The sequence below is a fragment of the Amblyomma americanum genome, chromosome 10 (assembly GCF_052857255.1).
Source record: "Amblyomma americanum isolate KBUSLIRL-KWMA chromosome 10, ASM5285725v1, whole genome shotgun sequence".
Classification (NCBI taxonomy): domain Eukaryota; kingdom Metazoa; phylum Arthropoda; class Arachnida; order Ixodida; family Ixodidae; genus Amblyomma; species Amblyomma americanum.
This window is the reverse complement of record NC_135506.1, coordinates 148,700,604-148,721,875: the sequence shown is the minus strand read 5'-3', so window position 1 is coordinate 148,721,875 and position 21,272 is coordinate 148,700,604. Positions and strand designations below refer to the sequence as shown.

At 45.3% G+C, this 21,272-nt stretch overlaps 1 protein-coding gene across 3 annotated transcripts in view; it reads right to left on the bottom strand.

The window, feature by feature from the left end:
* The window catches only part of LOC144106297 (putative thiopurine S-methyltransferase), a 452,029-nt gene that overhangs the window by 242,650 nt on the left and 188,107 nt on the right, over window positions 1-21,272 (bottom strand). For all 3 annotated transcript variants that reach the window (XM_077639080.1, XM_077639078.1, XM_077639079.1), the window contains one exon: window positions 17,682-17,811. In XM_077639080.1, the coding sequence (XP_077495206.1) occupies window positions 17,682-17,811 (130 nt within the window). The remainder of the gene's footprint in view (window positions 1-17,681; window positions 17,812-21,272) is intronic.

The following is a 21,272-nucleotide window of genomic DNA, read 5'->3' as shown; positions in this document are numbered from 1 at the left end:
CACTCTGTTACCTCTATATATATCTTTTAAAAGATTAATTACTCCATTTTCCACATCCAATGTGCCCAATATGTCCCACAAATGCTCCTGAGTAACGTTGTCATAGGCTCCCCTAATATCCAGAAATGCTAGCAATAAGGGCCTATGTTCCTTTTCCGCAATTTCTATACACTGTGTCAATGAAAATAGATTGTCCTCCAACCTCCTTTGTTTCCGGAACCCATTCTGTAGTTCCCCTAGCACCCCCTCGTTCTCCACCCAAGCCTGCAGTCTATCCTTTATAATTTGCATCACCACCCTGTAAACCACAGACGTCACTGTTATGGGGCGATAGTTACTTACGTCTGCTTTGTCCCCCTTTCCCTTATATATCATGTTCATTCTACTTAATCGCCATTCATCGGGGACTTTCTCATCCACTATCATTTTGTTCACTACCTGTATTAATGTTTGCTTGGATTTTGGTCCTAACTTCTTTATCAACATAATCGGGATACCATCTGGTCCTGTTGATGTGCCACTAGGAACCTTCTTCTCTGCCCTTTCCCACTCTCCTTGCTCAAGTGAAGCTATTGCTGTAACCGGTCTATCCTCCTTCGATAAATTATGTACCACGTGCTTTGCTGAAAATTTTTCCGTCATCCTTGTTCCTATGTGTTTTATTGCTTCATCCCCTTCTAGTCGAATACCCTCATCTGTAACAATAAACCTTTGTTCTAGCCTAGTTTTATTACTCATTGCATTTAGATGTTTCCAGAATTTTTGGGCTGCTTTTCTATCCTTTTTATTTACTTTTGACATCCATTGGGCACCCTTTCTTCTAATTTTCTCATTAATCAAATAGGATGCGTCCCTTCTACACTTTATGAAGGTATCCCATTTTCTGTCTACTTCGGGTTTTGGTTCCCCCCTCTTCTTGGAATATCTGTGTTCCCTGGATGCTTCCTTGCGCTTTTCTATTGCCCTCTTGACCTCCTCATCCCACCAACTCTTGGGTTTGCATCTTTTCCCTTTTAGCTTTACTCCCACCTTAGCTAGCTCTAGCTCCAGTAATCGAGTTAATTTGGCATAAGTCCATTCTGTTTCACTATCCTCAAAAATTACTTTCTCGATTTGTTTGGCTGCTACTTCCAATTGCTTTTCTGAGTAAAAATTTCCCCCTGATTGTTTATCTTGATTCAGTCCTACATTGCTTTTTCTTCTGAAGCTCAACTTGATACGCTTGTGGTCACTACCTAGACTTCTGGAACCATCTTCATCTATGCTCATTACCCCTAATCTGTTATACATCCTCTGTGACATTAGTGCATAATCTATCGTCGAGTGCAGACTCCCCGCCTCCCATGTTATGAGCCCTTCACACTTCTCGGTGCTGTTGCATACAACTAAATCATGCCTGTCACACATGTCCTGCAGCATGCTTCCTGTCGAATCCGTGTACCCATCCAGGTCTTCTATGTGTGCATTCATGTCGCCCAATATAATTATCTCGCCCTGTCCTCCTAGCTCATCAATGTCGCTTGCAATACATTCTAACATTTTCCTGTTTTCCTCTTTGGCATTAACCCCTGTCCACAGGTATACAAAGCCAAGGAGTGTTTGCTTGCCTGCCACTGTTCCTTTTAGCCATAAATGTTCCCTGCATCCCAGTCTAACCCTTTGAAAATTCATACTTTTATGAATGAATGCCCCAATTCCACCTCCCTTTCTGCTGCCCTCTGTTCTATTGCAATATTCCCATGCGTAGTCTGGGTTACAGGGTGGTTGCTCCATGTCTCTAAGATGTGTTTCCGCTAAACCATATACCATTAATTCCTCCTGTCTTAACTGTTCTTCTATTTCCTCCCATTTAAGTCTATTCCTGCCACCTTGCATGTTAATGAAACCTATATCTGAATTAACTTGGCCCTGGCGCTTGCGTCTCTTTCTTCCCCTATGGTTCCATTGTCCGTTTGATCTTAATTCTTCCTTCTCTACACTGGTTCCTTCAGAGCTCTGGGTCCCCCCAAAAAAGCTGTTGCCTGGCGACCTATCCTACTACCCACCTTCTTGCCAGTGGCACCACCGTAGTGGATGCCATCCTGTGCAAAAGGGTGGGGCCTAACCTCGTACACTTCCCTGTTGACCTCCATCACCTCGTATCTTAGTCGTCGACTCAATAGCCTAATTACCCGATTAGTCTCCACGACCCTCCTTTCCGTTTCGCGAGCCTGCCTCTGGACCTCTGGGATTGTGCATATGGTCACATGCACACTCTCAGAGGCCTCTCTAAGCCTACGCATCCCCACCTCCAACTGCGTCTCAAGATTCTGGCTCCTCCCCTGCAGTACATCATTGAGACCAGCATGGATGACCACAAGGTGTTCGCCATCCATGCTACCCACCACCACCTCCCGGGCTCTGGCCATTGCATCCACCATGCACTTTCCCGACTGAGCCTCCACCTGCACCCGCCTGTCTGCATTCACTGCCGTCAGAACGCCTCCCTCAACCCTCGCTACATTCGAGTCCCCGACCACCAGAACTCTCCTGTGCCCCAAACGTTCGCTTCCTAATTCCATCTGTTGGCCTCCGGATCGCTCTAGCTGACTCTCCTGCCGCTGTACGCTATTGTCGCGAGTTTCCATGCCCGCTTTAACCTTTTTCATTTCGTTCGCATTTTTCTCACTCAATGCTCGCTGCACTACAGCACTGTACGATCGACGAGCCTCGTCCTCCACCTGACACTTCTCCGAACTGGGGTGCCCAGCCGGCCGCGACCTGAGCGCTTCAACCTGTTTTTCTAGCTGGGTCCGCTTTTCCCGCTCTTCTTTAATCTCGCCCACCATTCGCTTCAACAGGGCGGCATTATTCTCCTCCTTTTTAATCAAATCGGCGACCTGAGCTTCCAGCTTAATCCGATCCTCTCGTTCGACCTGCCGGTCCGCATTAAGTGCATTAAACCCAGCTTCCCATTCCCCTTTTAACGCATGAACGGCGTCCCCAAACCGCTTGCACATCTTACACACGAAGCTAGCCTCACCCGCCTCGGCTAAGCTCCCGAACCCTGTCTCATCTAAGTAACACCAACGGTCGCACTCCTGGCACTGTACTAACTCCCCGTCCTTGTCCTCCTTAACTTTCCTAGCTTGCCGACCCATCGTCCGGCCGACTACGCCTTGTGAAAGCCCGCCAAAATTCCTATGCGTAAAAACCCGCCAAGAATATTACACAAAACTTCGGCACTACGCAACGTAAAAGCCCGCCAAAATTCCTAGAGAAGAAACCTTCGGCACTAGTCAACGTAAGAGCCCGCTAAAACTCCTGCACAAAACTTCGGCACTACGCAACGTAAAAGCCCGCCAAAATTCCTACAGAAGAAACCTTCGGCACTAGTCAACGTATGAGCCCGCTAAAAATCCTGCACAAAAACCTTCGGCACTGCGCAACGTAAAAGCCCGCCAAAATTCCTACACAAAAAACCTTCGGCACTACACAACGTAAAAGCCCACCAAAATTCCTACACAAAAACCTTCGGCACTACGCAACGTAAACGCCCGCCAAAAATCCTACACCAAAAACTTTCAGCAATACGCAAGGTAAAAGCCTTCCAAAATTTCTACGCAAAAACCTTCGGCACACACACTTCCGCTAGCCTTTCTACCCTTAACTCGGTTTAAAACTACTGCCCGAAAGCATGTACAAGTGCAAAAACCAAAAGGCACTTAGCTTCAGACGTAGTCGCTGGAGCTCCGAAAAAAAGCGTCCGCCTCCGACGGTGTCACGAGCAAAACCGCCCGACTCACGCTAACGCCATCTAGAGGCGGACGAGGGAAGTAGGGACAAATGTGTCTCGCCTCTGGGGGCGTCGTCGTAGGTCTAAAGTAATTCTAACACCGTGGTGCGGACGCTGAGACTGTGAGCGACCTAGGCGCTAGGCCTAGCAGCGCCAGCGGGGCCGTCTCGGATTGCGTCGCAGAATTGAGCTCGGCGGGTTGTCTGCAGCCTCTCTTTGAACGGATATCGTGAGCGGCGACTGTACGTTTGCCGCTTCTGCTTTTCCATGCGCGACGGAGAAAGGAAAGATGGATGCTTAACCGAGTTCACCGAGGTGGATATCGTAAACGACGGCTGAGCTTGCCCCCCGCTCTGGTTTGCGAATGGCGGTATGGCGCCGTTGTGAGCGAATTGAGACAAACGCTGGCTTTGCCGCGCCCTTGGCCAGCGGGAGAGAAATTTCTACCTCGACACTGCTGCCCGGAAGGATATTCTTGAATCCCCGCCATCTCACATCCGTCTCGGCGTCATGGTAAGTGATTTTGCGTCTTAAATATCGTTGTACGATAAAGACGTGAGCAGGCTTGTGTGGAGCGCTGAAGCACTGTGCTGCGGAATGGAGCAAAACATTAGCGCAGTTTTCTTAACGACGCGCTGCCAGTGTATGGGTTGTTTTATATGACTATGCCCCAGCGCTTGATCACCTGCATTGTCAGTCAATCCCACTGACTGCGTTATAAGTTCGCCTTCATTCCGCAAAACACCGCACGAGCCCTCTGTAGTACAAGTCTGCTTGAGTCTGCACTGAAGTACACCTTGCAAGCGGCTGTATGTTTTCGGCATTGTTACTTTAGTGCCCTCCGAAGCATTTGTGTCATTTTAGTTTGGATATGTGCAGCAATTTTGGCCACTCTTAATTTCATGCATGTTCGCAGAATGAAGTATGCGGCATCGTTATTAACATTAAAAAAATCAGGTCGCTTTTTCTAAATTCCATGGTTCCCCACAAAAAAAAAAACAATTTTGCTTATCGTGCGCGTCGCAGCAAATTTATGAATGTGCTCAAAGCTTCTGAAGTGCATACTTGTATTCTGCCGTCATAGATTCGCCCGCCACATTTAGAATTCCAATCTGATTATTTGTTGCTTTCAGTCAATGGCGCAATCTCTTTGTCACTCGAACACGAGTGAAAGCAAGAAAGCAACGGCTGTCAGTTCCTGCCTTATGTTCTGCGGTTCGTTGCGGCATAACTTCGGTGGGTGCAGTATAAACGTGCTGTCACTATTTGTGAAAATATAACAGCTGCTTTAATTTCAAAGCATCACATACTTCATTGCCTTGCTCACCTATCATTATTGGAGTCAGTAATTCGAATGACATACATTATATTCATAATGATTTGTTTTGTATCAAACCTGACTGGACATTGTTCTATACAGGTTCTAATCTATGAAGAACTCCAAGGTTGCATCAGTTTAATCTACAAGCAATACCAAACAGTTCAGAGTTAAGTCGCAAAGAAAGATGCCCCCTGCAACACTTGTAGGTACTTTTGTGCAAATTATTGGTGGACATAGGCAGGAACTGAAATTTTTGTACGAAAATACAAGCTCAGTATTTATCTGAGCATCTGATGACTACCTTTTAGACACAAAATTTGCGCAAATTTAGTCATTGATGTCACGAGCCTTAGAAAAGCTTGGGTTTTGTGGTTATTTATTTTAGAATGGGGCTGGCACAAAGGCCTGGTGTTTCGTTATCTTGCAAAGAGGCGGGATGCAAACAGTGACAGTAAGGAGCTGCTGACCCACAAGGGATTTTCGTTAAAATTCAGGCATAGTTACATGTGCAATTAAAAAAAAGATAATAGTAGGAATAAGGAGCGAGTGTAACTGCTGCAACTATGCTCAGTTCTGAAAATAGAGTAATTTCATGACTAAACCAGATACAGCGTACTGACACGCTGCTATTTTGGGATTTTCATTGCTACTGTCTCATTTTCACGCGTGTTCACTACCACTCTTTTCAACTAACCGATAATCTAATGTTGAGACGGTAGTGGTTTCTTTAGACTCGCACGAAATTATGGAGAGGCGATCACCATTATTTGCTTTTGCGACTGTTGTTTTTTTCCTTTTTTTTGACAAATGGTAATGAGGTCTGGATACGGTGCAGCTATTTTTTGTTTTCAGTTGGAAAAGAGTGTTTTGTTGTAGTCTTCGATGGCATCCAATCATTGTGGAGTGCTACTTCACAAGCTGTGTATAATGGTGATATACACTTTGAACAACACCACACCAGTTTTGTATTTTTAGGTCTTTATTATACACACGCAAATATGATGCATGTGGAATACTGATTGTTGCATCCCGGGCTGTTATAGGTGCTCAAAATATGATTTCCTAGAGAACAGTTGCTTTTTTGATGCTTAGCAAAAATTCCTGTAGTATCAAATGTCACTAATAAAGCAAGAGTGGTAGGTTTCGTGTGCAGCTGTACCTTTCGAATACGCACTTTGTATCACACTCCCTTATGAGCATTGGCTCATCATTGTTTCTTTAGCCTCTAGTTCGATTACAGTTAGGCTGTTGCTGAACTGGTTGCAATTAAATGAGATTGAACAGCTCAGTTGTCTTATAACTAGAATATGGTTTTCGAATCTTTGGCAGGGAGGCCATTGCAGCATTTTGTTTAACTTTTGCATAGTTTTGGTGGCCCACTAAATGTGATTATGGCTCTAATGGACAAATCATATGTACAGTTGCACCTCTGTAATATGGACACTTTGGTTTCCGAGCAAAATTCTCGCAAAGTGATTCATCTATACTAACGAATCATGAATGAAAATGTTTTCATACAAAACTTGTCACCAAAGTCTCCTGCACATAGTGGTGGGCAATGAAGCTGAAGCTAGACAGTGTTGATAGCTCCAAGTACATTGGCCTGGTTACCATTATCTTTAAGAATCGATCAGTGACATGTTTGAACCTCGCATTTCTTTGACTTTATTCTTGAAAAAATTGGGTTGAGCATGGTTTTTCTATATAAAATTCTCACTTTGAGGAGGGGAGACCACCCCTCATGAATTCATCCCTAGGATAGTGTAGTCATAATGTGCATTATACTGAAATGCGACAGTATTTTTTTGCACTTCTACAAGTGTTAGAAATGTCAATGATATTTTGCAGGCCCAAGCACATACAGCATGCCTCCTCACCTATAAAGGCACAGCTTTCCTGTTCATTGGCCATCACCCTGTAGTGAAAACCTCATCGCTTCTGTGGGGATTCTGTTGTTTGCAGCCTTCTGGGTGTTCCATTTGGAAAATCTAAAGAAGGCACTCTGTCTGCTGACGTTTCTTGAGAGTGCTTTTAGATATTTGGCTTAAAATAAACCACGCTTTGATGGCTTTGAGCTCATCAGTTTTTAAAAACCACTTCGTCTTTCCTTCACAGCTGCCTCTTCTATCTGCCTGTACATGTTTTACATGTCTAGTTTTTTAGTACTGTTCGGAATACTGGTAGTGGAACACAAACTGTGCTACTATAAATTATCAATGTTAACATGATACAGTTGGCCAGAGCGAAGAAAAAGGAAAACAATATCAGCATGAATCTGTGAGAAAACTGATGTATAGCCTTTGTCAAAGCCATGTTATAAGGCCTCTGAGCATCCATGGATGTCCAACATTCACGGTGGTCAGGGCGCGATTTTCTGTACCTTCAAGAGATATGGAATGCTAGCGATGCACAACAAGGCTCAGGAACGAATTCCTTGGGCTCTAAACTTTGACAAATGCTATACTCTCATTATGTGACAGCATGGAAAGACATGACAAACAGGAACAGCAACATTTCGTTGACCCTAAGAATGATCACCCCCACTGGTTTCTTGTCCCTGCATGGGCTAGTCATGGTTTTTATCTTTTTGCATCTAGCCCGGGCAGCTTCCTGGGAGCACTGTCAGCATTTTGTAATTTTTTGTTTTTTAATAGACTTCCTGTTCTGGCACATGACACATTTGCTAGCATTTATACATATCCTTTAATTAGAAAAAAATAATGGTGATAATGGATTTGGTGAACAATAAAGTTTTCAAGCAAATATGTGCTTCGACACAGGTCTTCAGAAATTCAATTACTTATTTAATCAGAAAGCTACTAGTCCTTAGTCTGATCAGTTGCCATGGGAACTTTTCTGGAAATTTTCTTCACTTCCTCCTAAAGTGAAGGTGATGAATGCCTTTCTCGCGATAAAAGAGAATGCCTGTGTCCTGAGCGCTTTGACCTTAGCCCATGTGTTTTTGCTTTGCTTGTAGTGCGCACAGTCACGTAATACCAGGTTGACTAATTCCTTGTGTTTCATCATTAGTCATTACTTGTTAGCTAGATTGAAAAGCATGTGTGCATGTGTTTCTGTATTCTAATTTTTTCCATATAAGTTAGGACTGCTGCATTTTATTTCCGGCAGGCTCCCTCAAATGCGTGGCTAACATATCTTTCGGGGCACATAAACTTTCTCTAGAGCACAGGCCTCCATATATTGAGTGTAAAGTTTTGTTTTGTGTTCTTTTTATGTGATTGTGTTAAATTGAATGCATTGTATACGTTTTCTAAAGTTATGCTCATCCTATGTGTTTCTCAAGAACAAACAAACATTAGACGTTGGATACCTGTGATATTTTACTGTAGATTTAGGGGGCTGCTTTAGGATGTCTGTTTAGTATTCCTTTTACTGTAGTTTGTAATCTGCATCTTGAATTTAGCCACTGGGAATTAGCCACTGGGAATTGTCTGGTGCATAACATTTTTTTAGCTAATCTTATCTGACAGCACCAGTTAGCCTGAAGTGTAGCGAAGAAGTTTTCAAGTCAACACTGCATTGTTTTAAGATTTGTTATTGTATCGTTTTGATTACTTTTAGGTGCTGATTTCAAGTTAGTCCCTATCTCTAATACCTGTCCAAGAATTGTGGTTTCAAATGTTGTTTATTGTCCTCCATTAAAAAAATAAAATTGTAATCTACAGGCCTTTGTGACCTTTTCTTTACTTTACGCAGGCTCTTCAATTTCTTTTCAATTGAATAAGCTTGACATGTTAAGCAGCCTTTTAATGCTGCTGGTGTTACTATTTCAGATATGTGTGTAGGTTAGTAACTGACATTTGTGATAATCCAGTGCTAGTTGTAGCGGTGGTCTGTGTAATTCAGTATTTTCGAACATCCAATGGAATGAATGTAAGTCGCATGCACAAGCTAAATTGCGAACAGTGTTTTGAGGACGTGCTAGTAACAATGTTCTATAAAGTGCTTAAAACTGCAGTCTCGAAAAAAAAATGTCTAACAAACTTACACAGCTACCTTGCGCTATGAAGGTAAAATCCAAGAACTATATTTTTGTTCGAAAATAAAACCACGGAGCACAAGCTATATGCGATGTTTTTGTGTAATCCTTACTGCGAATCCTGCTTTTATCGACTTTGAAGACTGGATGAAAATAGTGCCCGAAAAATATTTTCAATGCGCGAGTGGAGCACGGAATTCAAAATTTTCTTTGAAAAGGCCCATTATGGACTGTAAAAATAAGTAACAGTAATGAACGGATTTTAAGGATACAATATACAAATGCATTCTTTTTAAAAACTTCTAAAGGCAGAGAGCTGGCAAACATTATTTGTCCAATGTGGAGCTGTCCGCAAGTGGCTTGTGCACCATTCAGGTTCTTTAACTTCAGGGATTCGGTTTTTGGACCACAGTGAAGAGATGGAATACTTTTACGAGAAGAAAAATGTGTTGCAGGATTTTGGCACGTAGATCCGTTACCACAGTCTTGTTTTCAGTTTCACTGCCTGTCGTCTCCCCAACTCTGTTTTTCTTGCCCATTGCAAACCACCCCGTCAAGATACTTTCGGCTAGTGCCGGAGCCATGACTTGTGTATTTTTTACAGAAGTGTCGTATGCACAGCGGAGTCAGATTAAAGACGTTTCCTTGCCGCCACCGCTGGTCTCGTTTTGTTTCCGCCATGTACGGCAGTACGCTGCGACGTGACTGGGACGTCGTGTGTATGCATGGCGTCACGATCGTGCAACGCAGGCATCCAGGAGGAGGTGAAGACAGCGGTCCGATGCACTTTGTATCCAGCGTTCTTGCCCTGTTCCTTACACTACTACTTCGTAACGGCATGGACGGAACGGGGCTGGTTGTTATGTCTCAAAATGGAAGTTCGATTGGGCTTTGTTCATGATTACAAAGCGCATTCGAACTTGATTCTTGTGATTAACGAACTAGCACCGTTCCGCCTATATTTTAAAGGAAAAAATACAGCGCGAACATAGACGACGGACGAAGAAGAGGTGCACAACACAGGCCGTCGTCTATGTTCGCGCTGTATTTTTTCCTTTAAAATGTACGTAACCCAACTAGCCCAACTTTATATCCTATTCCGCCTATATAGTTAGCAGTTCTAGTAGCCCTGTTAGAAAGAACAAAAATGCAATATAGAAAAACGGACCGCTGTCACCACCTCTTCCTAGATGCCGGCGTTGCAAAATCGGCGCCTGCATAAACACGACACCGCAGCCACCGCTCAGCGTATCGCCGCGATTGAAACCTCCCATTGCTAACGGGAAGTGCATCGTATTTTTTGGTGTAAAAATCTACACCAAATATACTCCCATTGTCAACCGCAAGTGCTTCGTATTTTTTTGGTGTAACAATCTACACCCAATCTGCTCCCTTCGCCAACCGTAAAACCTCCGTATTTTTTGGTGTTGAAATCTACCCCTAGACTAACGGTGTATACCGAACCTCGATTTGGGAGGACGCTAGAGGACAAGCCAAAAGCACCCATCCGGGTTGGTTTGTGTTTAGTGTGTAGCAGTCAGCAATGGGCATGTCGAGTCGACGATATGTTATGTTCCCAGTTGAGATTATTCAGCTTTCTGTGTCGAGAAGGGGATGGCCCTTCGAGAAGGGGATGTGAATGTGCAACGTGATGGCACAAAGATAAACAAGCTTTCCAAGATCGATACTCAGTCTTGCGCATGGATAGAGCGTTCACAGTGCATTTTCGACGAAGTAATCCCACAAAACTTGCGTGATCGATCGTTTCGGCTGCCTCCCTCGGTGGCGTGAGTTCGCCTGCTCTCATGCTAAATCCGAAATGGTAACCCTTCAGAGGAACTTGAGAAAGCAGAGGCGCGGAGGCCTAGACCGTGTACGTGGGGGCGTACCGTGACAACGCGGAGGTGAAAAGGCATACTTTCCAAAAGACTACGTGCTGAGTTGTCCTTAACTTAAGCTGAACCCAGGTATTTCAATAAGTATTAAATCATCGTTCATTATCCTGCAGCTTAGTAGAGTGTGCATCCATAAAGGTAAATACTACATAAATTTGCCCTAATGTACGAAAATTCTAACCTAGGGCCACACTTCACGTAAGAGTTAAATCTGTACAGTATACAGTGAAATACCATTAGAATGAAAGCCTGTTTATCAGTTAAACATTTTCTAGGACCCATGTTCCCCACGCATTGTATCTTGTAGGCTTAGGTTTGGTGTCAACTTAAGGGCACAGGGTAAGGTAAAATTAGAAAAAAATCGTTTTTTTTTTCTTTTGGAATTTTAGAAGTTCAATTCTTTCTACACATGTTCCATGATCGCACTTTCCTCAGAAAGCCATATTTACGGCTGAAAAACGCTTTTTCCCAAACCAAGTAGTGAGCGGCCACGCCCCCTTTCAGGATTAACGTCAATTTTTTCAACCAAAAAGTCCACCACCTGATTTCAAAACTTGTCTAAAATCAGCTACATATAAAAAATTGTCTGGCAACTATTGTACAGTTCCTCTTTTTTAGCCAAGACAATCCTGAGACGCTTTGCACGTTTTTTCCACGTTTCTGCAACCTTCATGCAGCTGCGTCCGAGTGCTATCCCTTTCTATCAGTATTGTAAATTGTGCCGGTGTTGGTTGCTGCTGATAAGTTGAGATGCCCAGGGCAAAGAAGGCCTTCGTCAGGCGTGAATTTCACGGCAACCGCTACGCTCATCGTGAAAAAGCAAAAGGATGTCCACGACCGAATGAGATCCCGAACGCCGAACGCGCCAGCTCCTCGACATCGAAGCTTTCAAGATTTTCTCTGTGCTTCCAGGTAGAGGATGTGCTACAGAGCAGCAGCCAATATGCCTTAATGGACATGGACGGCATTTGTGCCGCAATTACACAGATTTGTGTGTGCAGAGAGTGCGGTGGAAGTGTTGAGCTCATCGAAATTGTGACAAAACGGGTAGGTGTTGCAAGCGTTTACAGTTTGAACTGTGAAGTGTGTAGTGCCGCACAACGATTTGAGACGTCGAAGAAAACTACTTCTGGCCTCTATGAAGCCAACCTCAGGTTAGTGTATGCCTTGAGGTCCATTGGTAAGGAAATGGCTGCAGGAAATATACTCTGTGCTATGCTAAACCTTCCTAAGCCGCCGACAAAGTTTGCGAAATACAATCACGAGCTTCTAGGTCACATCGAAGGTGCTGCTCAGGAGTCGATGAAAAGGGCAGCCGACGAAGCTGTGCAGCTGAATGAGGGGGATAAAGACATCGCAGTTGCTCTTGATGGAAGCTGGCAGAAGCGAGGCCGTACTTCCAATAACGGCATAGTCTCTGCGACCAGTGTAGACTCTGGGAAAATGCTGGATGGGGAGGTTTTGTCTAAACGTTGTCCAAAGTGCTGCATCAAGGATACAAACAGTGACCCCCTTCATAGAGAGGTGTGCCAAAGCAACTACCAAGGCACCAGCGGTGGAATGGAAGTCGCAGGAGCACTGAAAATTTTCGGCAGGAGTGAGGAGCTTCACGGCGTTCGATACGTCAAATACCTTGGGGATGGTGACAGCAAGGCTTTTATGGCTGTGAAGGCACAAATGCCATATGGTGATTCCGTTGAAATATCCAAGGTTGAGTGCATAGGGCACGTGCAAAAAAGGATGGGCACAAGGTTACGAAGGCTAAAAAAAGGAAACAAAGCAGGAAAACTCTCTGATGGAAAGAGCCTCTCGGGCCGAGGCCGACTGACTGATGCAGTAATAGACAAGCTCCAGACGTACTATGGTTTGGCCATCAGAAGAAATGTAGGAAACCTGGATGAAATGCGAAAGGCCGTTTGGGCAACCTTCTTCCACTTATCGGCCACAGACGATGACCCATGCCATGGACTTTGCCCAAAGGGACCTGATACGTGGTGTGCCTTCAACAGAAGTCAGTCAGAGGGCAAGCCATTTTTCCACAAGGAGAGTTTGCCTGCATCTGTCTTGGAGGCTATCAAACCCATTTATAGGGAGCTATCGAAGGCTGAGCTCCTAGAGAAGTGCCTGCATGGGCGAACTCAAAATGCAAATGAGTCGTTCAACCATGTTGTTTGGGAACGCGCGCCAAAGAATGTGTTTGTTAGGCTTCGGACCCTACGGATGGCAACACTGGATGCTGTTCTTTCATTTAATGATGGTAGCATCGCACGGGCCAACGTTTTGAAGGCGTGTGGATTGAACCCAGGGAGCAACACCATCAAGTGGCTGAGGGAAGCTGACCATAAGCGTATGTACATTGCGGACCGAGCAGCACGACAGCTTACAAAAGAGGCCCGACAGTCAAAACGACAAGCCGAAAAGCGAAAAAATGACGGCGACAGTGACTACGAAGCAGGGGGCTATTAAACCAATTACTATGGAGGCGTTTCTGCGAATAAAAAATGGTTTTTGACATCTTTTTTCTCTTTACGCTCTATTATCTCAAAACAGTGTTTTTTCTTACAAAGGTACCATTATTTCCAATGCCTTTCAAGACAGACGGCTGATTTTTTTTGCAATCATCTACATAAGTGTTGCCAACTACTGAACTAGAATTAAGCAATTTCACTGAGCAGTTATTCTGTTATGAATTTTGAAATGCGCAAAGAAAGGCCAGATTTGTGTACTACCGGAAAAAATTTTATTAAAAATCGAATTTTCAACACATTTCAAATATTCTAGTTCAGTAAAAAGAGCACAAAATTTGGCAAACAATGATATATGTATTATTAGGCTACTGTTTTTAGTTAGGGAGAAACCTGTACCTCAACATGGCCTAAAATGCATGGGAAGTATAGGGCTTACCCTGTGCCCTTAAATGAATGACTTATGCTGTCCAGAAGGCTTCATGCGGCTTGATGAAAACCCACATCACTTTATTGCCAACCACATTTCATGTCTCGTTTATGTCTTTAGCTTATTGCTTAGAAACCATTTGCTGTGTGCGCTAAGTAGCTCAGCAAGGATTCACATTAAGAGTGTTTTTGTGTAGAGAGAGAGAAAGAGAGAGAGAAAGACAGAAGGCAGGGTTTTTGTGTAGGTGCTCCGTAATTCATTCACCTCAGGTTTGGCTGTGCGTGGATGCTGACCAGTGTTGTATGGGTGCTGCTGGTGGAGATTGGTGTGCATTTTCTGCAATGAGCTTTCATAAGGGCGATAATGTTTTGCAAGTGAATCGGTGCGATTGCTTTGAAGTTGTGTTTGGAATGGTTGAGACGGGTGAGTGCCATAAGACGGCAGCCTCATTTTTCAACAATAAAAGCCACTTCGCACTTACGCTAAACTTTTGCGTACTCTGATGTTTGATCCGAACGGCATCACTGATAGAGCGTGGTACTGTTCCCTCCCCGCTGAAAACTAGGAGAAGGTTCTGACGTGTTTGGCACCGCTGTTTGAAGTGAAAACTTGTGTCATTCTTCTGTGGTTTCTAATAAAGGCATTCCCCGCATAGCGTCTATGTGAGTATGCTTACTCATGGAAGAACAACAAAATTCCTCCTCAGTGCACGCTAATTATAATAATGATGTGGGTCTGAGGCAGGCGAACACTGGTGTACAAACTTAAAATTCAAAAATAATTTTAATGGGTATGCCAACTCGTAGTGAAGGCATAATGCATGAAGCGCAGCTCCAGTGTCAGCGCAAAGACTGGGTGCATAGCAACCCAAAAGCTACGTTAATAACCTTGCCTGTGTGTGTGCTGAAGTTTGCATTTGGTGGAAGCTTCACTACAGGGCAAGCCATAAGAGATGCTTTTGAGTTATGACGCACGGCTCCTATATCTTTTTTCCCCTGGTCATACTATTTTATTATTCTGCACTGCTCGAACATTGCCGCATTTGCCTACTAAGGCTTAGGAAGAAGTATAGTAAAAAAGTGAGAATAGTGCAAGAAGTGACATATCAAGAGAAGTATGTCGGATGCAGGCACAACATTATGTAAAGTATGTCCCTATCGTGCGGACACTGAAACATCGAGTTCTTGTTACAACAATGTGCAAATCTATTGAAAGAAATTCCTGACAGACTTCTTGGCTAACTTTCTGCTGAGCCTTTGTGGCTTGTTATTCAGTGCTTAGCAGGTTTTAACAGCAAGTGCAGCTGGGTGTGAATCTTAAAACTTCTCTGAATGTCGATGATTCATGTAGATGCACATCAAATCTAGAAGGAGCTCCTCTATGCGAACGGCACCTTTGCGAGCGAGCAATGCATACCTTTCAGAGCGCGTCGCGCCGCTGTATGAATGGACTTGGCTTCTAGGCGTGCGCCCTTAGCGGACCTTATTTGGAATAAATTCATTTGTGTAACGGGTGCCTTGTCGGCCGGTCGTCGCCTCCTTGCAATCCACGCAATACAAATACGGGAGTTATGCTTTAAGTGCGCAAATTTACAATCCGGCCACCGGCCCCGAATATGCGAACTGTCGTGCAACTCGCATTAACGCGCGCGGTGCAGTATTGAGCCAGGTGCCACTCAACCATCGAGAAAAGATGCGGCGAAAAAATCCGGCAACCATGAGTTGCTTCTCTACACGCATTTAGAGATAGCTTTAACTTAACACCACGACCTTGAAGGGCACTCTGATCCCAGCTGTTGCAGTTTAAGCGTGCCGACGATGCGATAGTAAATTTAAGGCAAGTACGAGCACAACACATGCGCAGAGGTTTACACCTTAGTAACCTTAGGAGGAGATATCAGAGACTAGAAGACAGGAAATATTAGCACCAGCAATAGAAAAAATAGTAACGTTAGTGTGACTTTTTCCAGATCCACGGAGAATCCCAATACAGCCAATCCTGCGGCGCCGATCGTTTCAGTGCGAAGATTATTTATGAAATGATGTGTCACTGCATTGACGCGGACTGCGGAAAGGTGCAGATATGGTTTCTGGTTCGCTTCTTTCGGTTCTTGCGCCTCTATGAAAGTTATGCGAACGTGTTTCAGTTAGGCTGGCGAGAGGCGTCTGCTATTGCATCTCCACTCTCCGTTTCTTTCCTGCGCGGCTGGGTGCCGCATGGATAGGAGAATTCGGTAATAGAAGCCGCTGACGTTCTATAGCTAGAAGATTGTGTAAGCATACGATCGTTAGCTTTATCAAAGCAGTAATTAGACATTTGAGCCACGTTCACTTATAGTAAATAGGTCGTCCTACACTGACTTAAAAATAATAATAGCTGTTTTTTTGGGGGGAAAGGAAATGGCGCAGTATCAGTCTCATATATCGTTAGACACCTCAACCGCGCCGTAAGGGAAGGGATAAAGGAGGGAGTGAAAGAAGAAAGGAAGAAGAGGTGCCGTAGTGGAGGGCTCCGGAATAATTTCGACCACCTGGGGATCTTTAGCGTGCACTGACATCGCACAGCACACGGCCGCCTTAGCGTTTTTCCTCCATAAAAACGCAGCCACCGCGGTCGGGTTCGCACCCGGGAACTCCGGATCAGTAGTCGAGCGCCCTATAACCACTGAGCCACCGCGGCGGGTCTTCACTGACTTCGAAGTTTTAATTTTCGTGGTTTCTGAATTTACCTTCTCGTCTTATCGAACCTTTTCGCATTAGTTCTCTGTCCTCGTGGTTTTAGCGGCCTCTTCGGATCTTTTATTGCATTTCAGTTTCATTTTGCTTTTAACAGCCTTTTGGCTGTTTTATTGTTTTTGTTTTGATGTTGGCTTCGCATATTGTCATTTGTTACTCTGTTACTGCCTATCGGCTTCATGATTTACCACCTCTTCCATTTTAGTCTGTTCCCAGGTACAGCTTTGTTCTCTCGTGTCTTTTTCACCTTCGGCATGTTTCTGCCGCGCGCACGCCCAGCAACTGCTCCCCATGTTTTCCCGCCCAATTTTCCTATATATATATATATATATATATATATATATATATATATATATATATATATATATATATATATATATATATATATATATATATATATACATTGTGTCGCTGTGCAACAAAAATAAAAAAACTAGTTAAAGTCAGCGCTGTGTCGTGTCTGTCCGTGTCAAAAGGGTGCGTTGTTTTTTCCCAAAGAAAAAGAAGCAAACCAGCGCGTCTATGTCTCCACCGCCCTCTGCAGAAGGGGCCCAAGCAAGGAGCCACAGCGGTTGCGCTGCGCACCTGCCTGGGCTACCGAGGGACGAGGGAGGCCATCAATGGGCGCGTCCCAATAAACCCTTGTAGCACCCTCCTTTGGCTGCGCCTAGAACACGGCCAAAGAAAGGAAACAAAGAAGGCGCGGGGCTGTGGCACGTGAAGCCACGGCTGGCTGTTCTATTCTTGCCTGCACCCGAGTCAGTTGCTCGATCCTTCGCTCGTGAGGCATAAGTCTACACCCTGTTTTGCGGGACCGCAGGTGTGATCCCAGCCAGTGGAACGGCCTCGACCCAGTCCGCGAGTGTGGGAGCAGATTCGTGGAAAAAGTTCATTTATGCCATGCATGGTTAGACAAGTCGGTTTGCTGAAAAGCCTGGAGGGATTAGGAGACAGGGAAAAAATATTTGCAGGCTGCATGCGTAGCGAGGAAGAAATGTCATGCGCGAACCCGCAACCGCAAGGCCAACGTGCGGCGTGGTTGAACAGTGGCATCACCCACATGCAGGATCTTGCAGCCGGCGACGGGGCAGCGGCCCTCGACGACGGGAAGGCCATGGGCGGTGAAGAAGCGGTGAGCCACGCTCGCGACGAATTCGACGCCCACGACGCGGAAGCCTCGCTCGTAGAACCTGCGCCGAGACCGCATACGACAGATGAAGGGGGAGCAGGAGCCTCACGTATACGCAGGGCAGTCAGGGTGCGCACAGGGGTTTAAAGGGCACGGCATCCAATTTGTGCTCCTAATAACATGGGATTTTATGCCGCTATCTCCCGATTTGGCGTGTAGTTGGCTTCGAAATTGAACGTCATTTTTTTAGATTTTTTTCTGTGCAACGGCACAGCCAAAGAAAGGAAGAACTAAGAGAAGAAGGATGAACACAGAGCTGAGGTCGCCCTTCTTCTCTTCGTTCTTCCATTCTTGGGCTGTGTGCCATTGCGCAGAAAAAAATATAAGCTTCAATCAAAAGTACCAACTAGCCCAAGAACTAACTCTATTAGCTTCAAAAGATTCATTCGTTGCTGATAAAGCTGGAAATATAACTTTCCCATTGTATAACGGGTCATGTCACTGCCGAAACGGTACACCAGAACAGTTTAAGCTGCTTTAAATGGTCAAAGAATGGAAACTAATGGCAGTTTACCTTACTTGCCTAAAAAGTAATCTTTTGAATCTAACGCGGTGCCTCGGTTGTTAGGGGTGGCGGCAACTCAACTCGAGAACATGGCTTCAATTCCGGCCGTGGAGGCCGCTTTTTCATAGAGACTAACTAGAAATCACCTGTGAACTGTGCCTTGCAATGCATGTCGAGAACCACAGGTGTACAATGTTAATCTGGAGTCATCCAGTACAGCGTCCCTCATAGCTCATGTGTCGATTTCGGCATTCAACCTCTTACACCATACACCATATACCATACAAATTTAATTCTGTCACCTGTGAGGCGGGGTATTTTGGGGGGAAGGAAGGAAAGAAGGAAGGAAAAGAACTTTAATGGTATAGGAGGTGTCTATCTGGTTGTCGGTCTGGCATGCTACTCCAGATGGGGGTGAAAGAAGAGAAGGGTAGAGAAGAGGATGGTGAAAAGAAAAAAAAGAGACAAAGAAAGGGTGAATGGTGAAAACAAGCACACTCGCGCACTCACACACACGCACACACAAAATTGTCAAAGAATGTGCACCAAACCCGCGCCTCTTCAAAACACTAAAAACGCTTTTGTCCTGCGCACACCCGAATCCGCGTTCCTCCAGGGTCCAAGGACATGCTCGATGGGCACAGAGCCATCATGTGGGAATCCTAAAGCACTTAAAAGTGTCCTGCGATGATTTTTGAAGCGTTTGCAGCCGGAGATCAAATGTGGCAGATCTTCAGGAACACCACAGATGGGGCACAGAGGGCTACTTATTGCACCAATTTTATGTAAATAGAATGATCCCCTTAGCTTGGTAAATTCGCAAGCTGAAAAATTGGAGGACGCTTAAGCTTCGCAGAATAACGGCCTGAGGGGCGAGTTGGTGCATGATGAAATGAACGGCTGCGCAAATCAGGACACAGACAAGAAAGAGACACTACATGCGCACACTACCAACTGTTTATTCTATGGAAAGGTGGCATATTTAAACAGTTCCGCTCAAGCATGATACTCATCCCATTATCACTTCGAACCAAGCGCGTGGTATGAAAAGCCGCTACATCAGGCTAGTAGACTATATACTGCAGATTAGACTAACAGATATCTCTGATCAAAGGAATTAAAAACAAAAAGGGCAATCTCTTAGCAAAAGCAGTGTCAAACAATCGTAGCAACAGCAGAGTCATACAGGAGAAGCAAAAGCAGTCAGAAACCAAAAACAAAATATAAAAAAGTAAAAAACGATAGCAATCTTAGCAAAAGCAGAGTCAAACATATTGTCACGTGCTGCGCAGGGGCTCTGAGGAATAAAGACGTGCGGCGGCTGGAAGTAGAAGAGAAAGTCAAGTATCCTGCCGCCGGCGCACCAGGCTCCTCTCGACCTGCCTTGTAAATATTATTTGTAAATAGAACCTGTAACAGTGTGGTGGAGGTGCTGGGTAGACAAACTCCAAGGGGAGGAGCGGTAGGCGGGAGCCGCCTGCAGAGAACAGCTCCCATACGGGACCTCACTGCGGCGCGCAAGATCTTGATGCCGGGAGAGTTCGTCACGCACGATTTGACGAATGACGTCAGGGAGAGTCGCCGCATTCACAGGCTCGTGGAAATCCACGCTGGCGACGGTGGTGACGTTAGGCAGGCGACCGAACTTGGGAGTAATTCGACGCAGTTTTAGAGCTTCAAAGGTGCGGCAGTGCTTGATGATATCCGTGGGCGAGTCTAAATTTTCTTTACTAATAAGAAAGCTGTAGACGTTCTCTGCGATGCCCTTGAGGAGATGACCAACGCGATCTTCGTCGGACATACTGGGATTAACGACTTTGCACAGCTTCAAGACCTCTTCTATGTAAGTCGTGCAGGTCTCTCCAGGCACTTGCGCTCTCTGAAGCAAAGACTGCTCAGCGCATTTTCGTTTGGCAACAGTATCCCCGAAGCAGCTGCGAAGCTCTTCCATGAAGCGGTCCCAACTTTTTTTTTTTCAGGAGGACACAGGGGCGCAACAAAAACACACGGACATAGAAGTAGACAGGACGAGCGCTTGATGCCTCATGGTTTTCGAACCAAGTTAGCGCGGTGCCATCGAGAAAGAAGACGACATTGGCCAGCTGAAGAGTGGCATCCCAGCCGTTGTATTTGCTCACCCGCTTGTAATTGGTGAGCCAATCATCCACGTCTTCGCCAGCCTTCCCGGAAAACGTCCGCGGCTCACGGTAGTGCTGCCAAGCGGGCGTTGCGGCGCCGGTCGGACGTGCTTCGGCTTCCTTGGGCATTTGCACGGGCAACGGTGGCAATCCGGCGATTCTTCGGCTGCAGCGGTTGCGAGAGGGGTCCGTGGTGATCGACCCAGCACCTACACCACACTGTTACAGGTTCTATTTACAAATAATAGCCATCGTGACGGAAAGAGGTACTTGGCAAGTAATTGTCAGCAGGTATCTGCAACGACACCTGAAGAGCCTGACATCTGAAGATCCGTACAGGATCAGCAGCTCTGATAGATTGGTGAAAATGTTGAGTGAGAACTCGTCAAGTATCAACTCAGGTTTCTCAATAGACATTGAAGAACTATTCTATTGTGTGCCCCACGACAAGTTGTTCCTGGCGGTCCGCAACTGCATCGAACGTTCGGGAGTGGTATCCTTCCAGAATACTTGCGGCATTTCAATCGATGGTTTTCTTGAATTGTTAAAGCTCTATCTTTCTTGTACCATTGTAACGTTTAAGGACAAGTTTTATGTACAACGGCGAGGTATCTGTATAGGTTCGAGCGTGGCGCCTAAAGGTAGAACATCCGCCTCGCGTGCAAGAGGACCGGGGTTCAAATCCTGGTGCCGCGCAATTCTCCACCGGGTTAAAAAAAAAGAAAAAAAATCCGCGTGTCGATAGAATTGCATAACCAGGCCTGGAGTGCGGCCTTATCTCGGTGACCAGAACCGACAACGCACTCTCTCACCAGAACA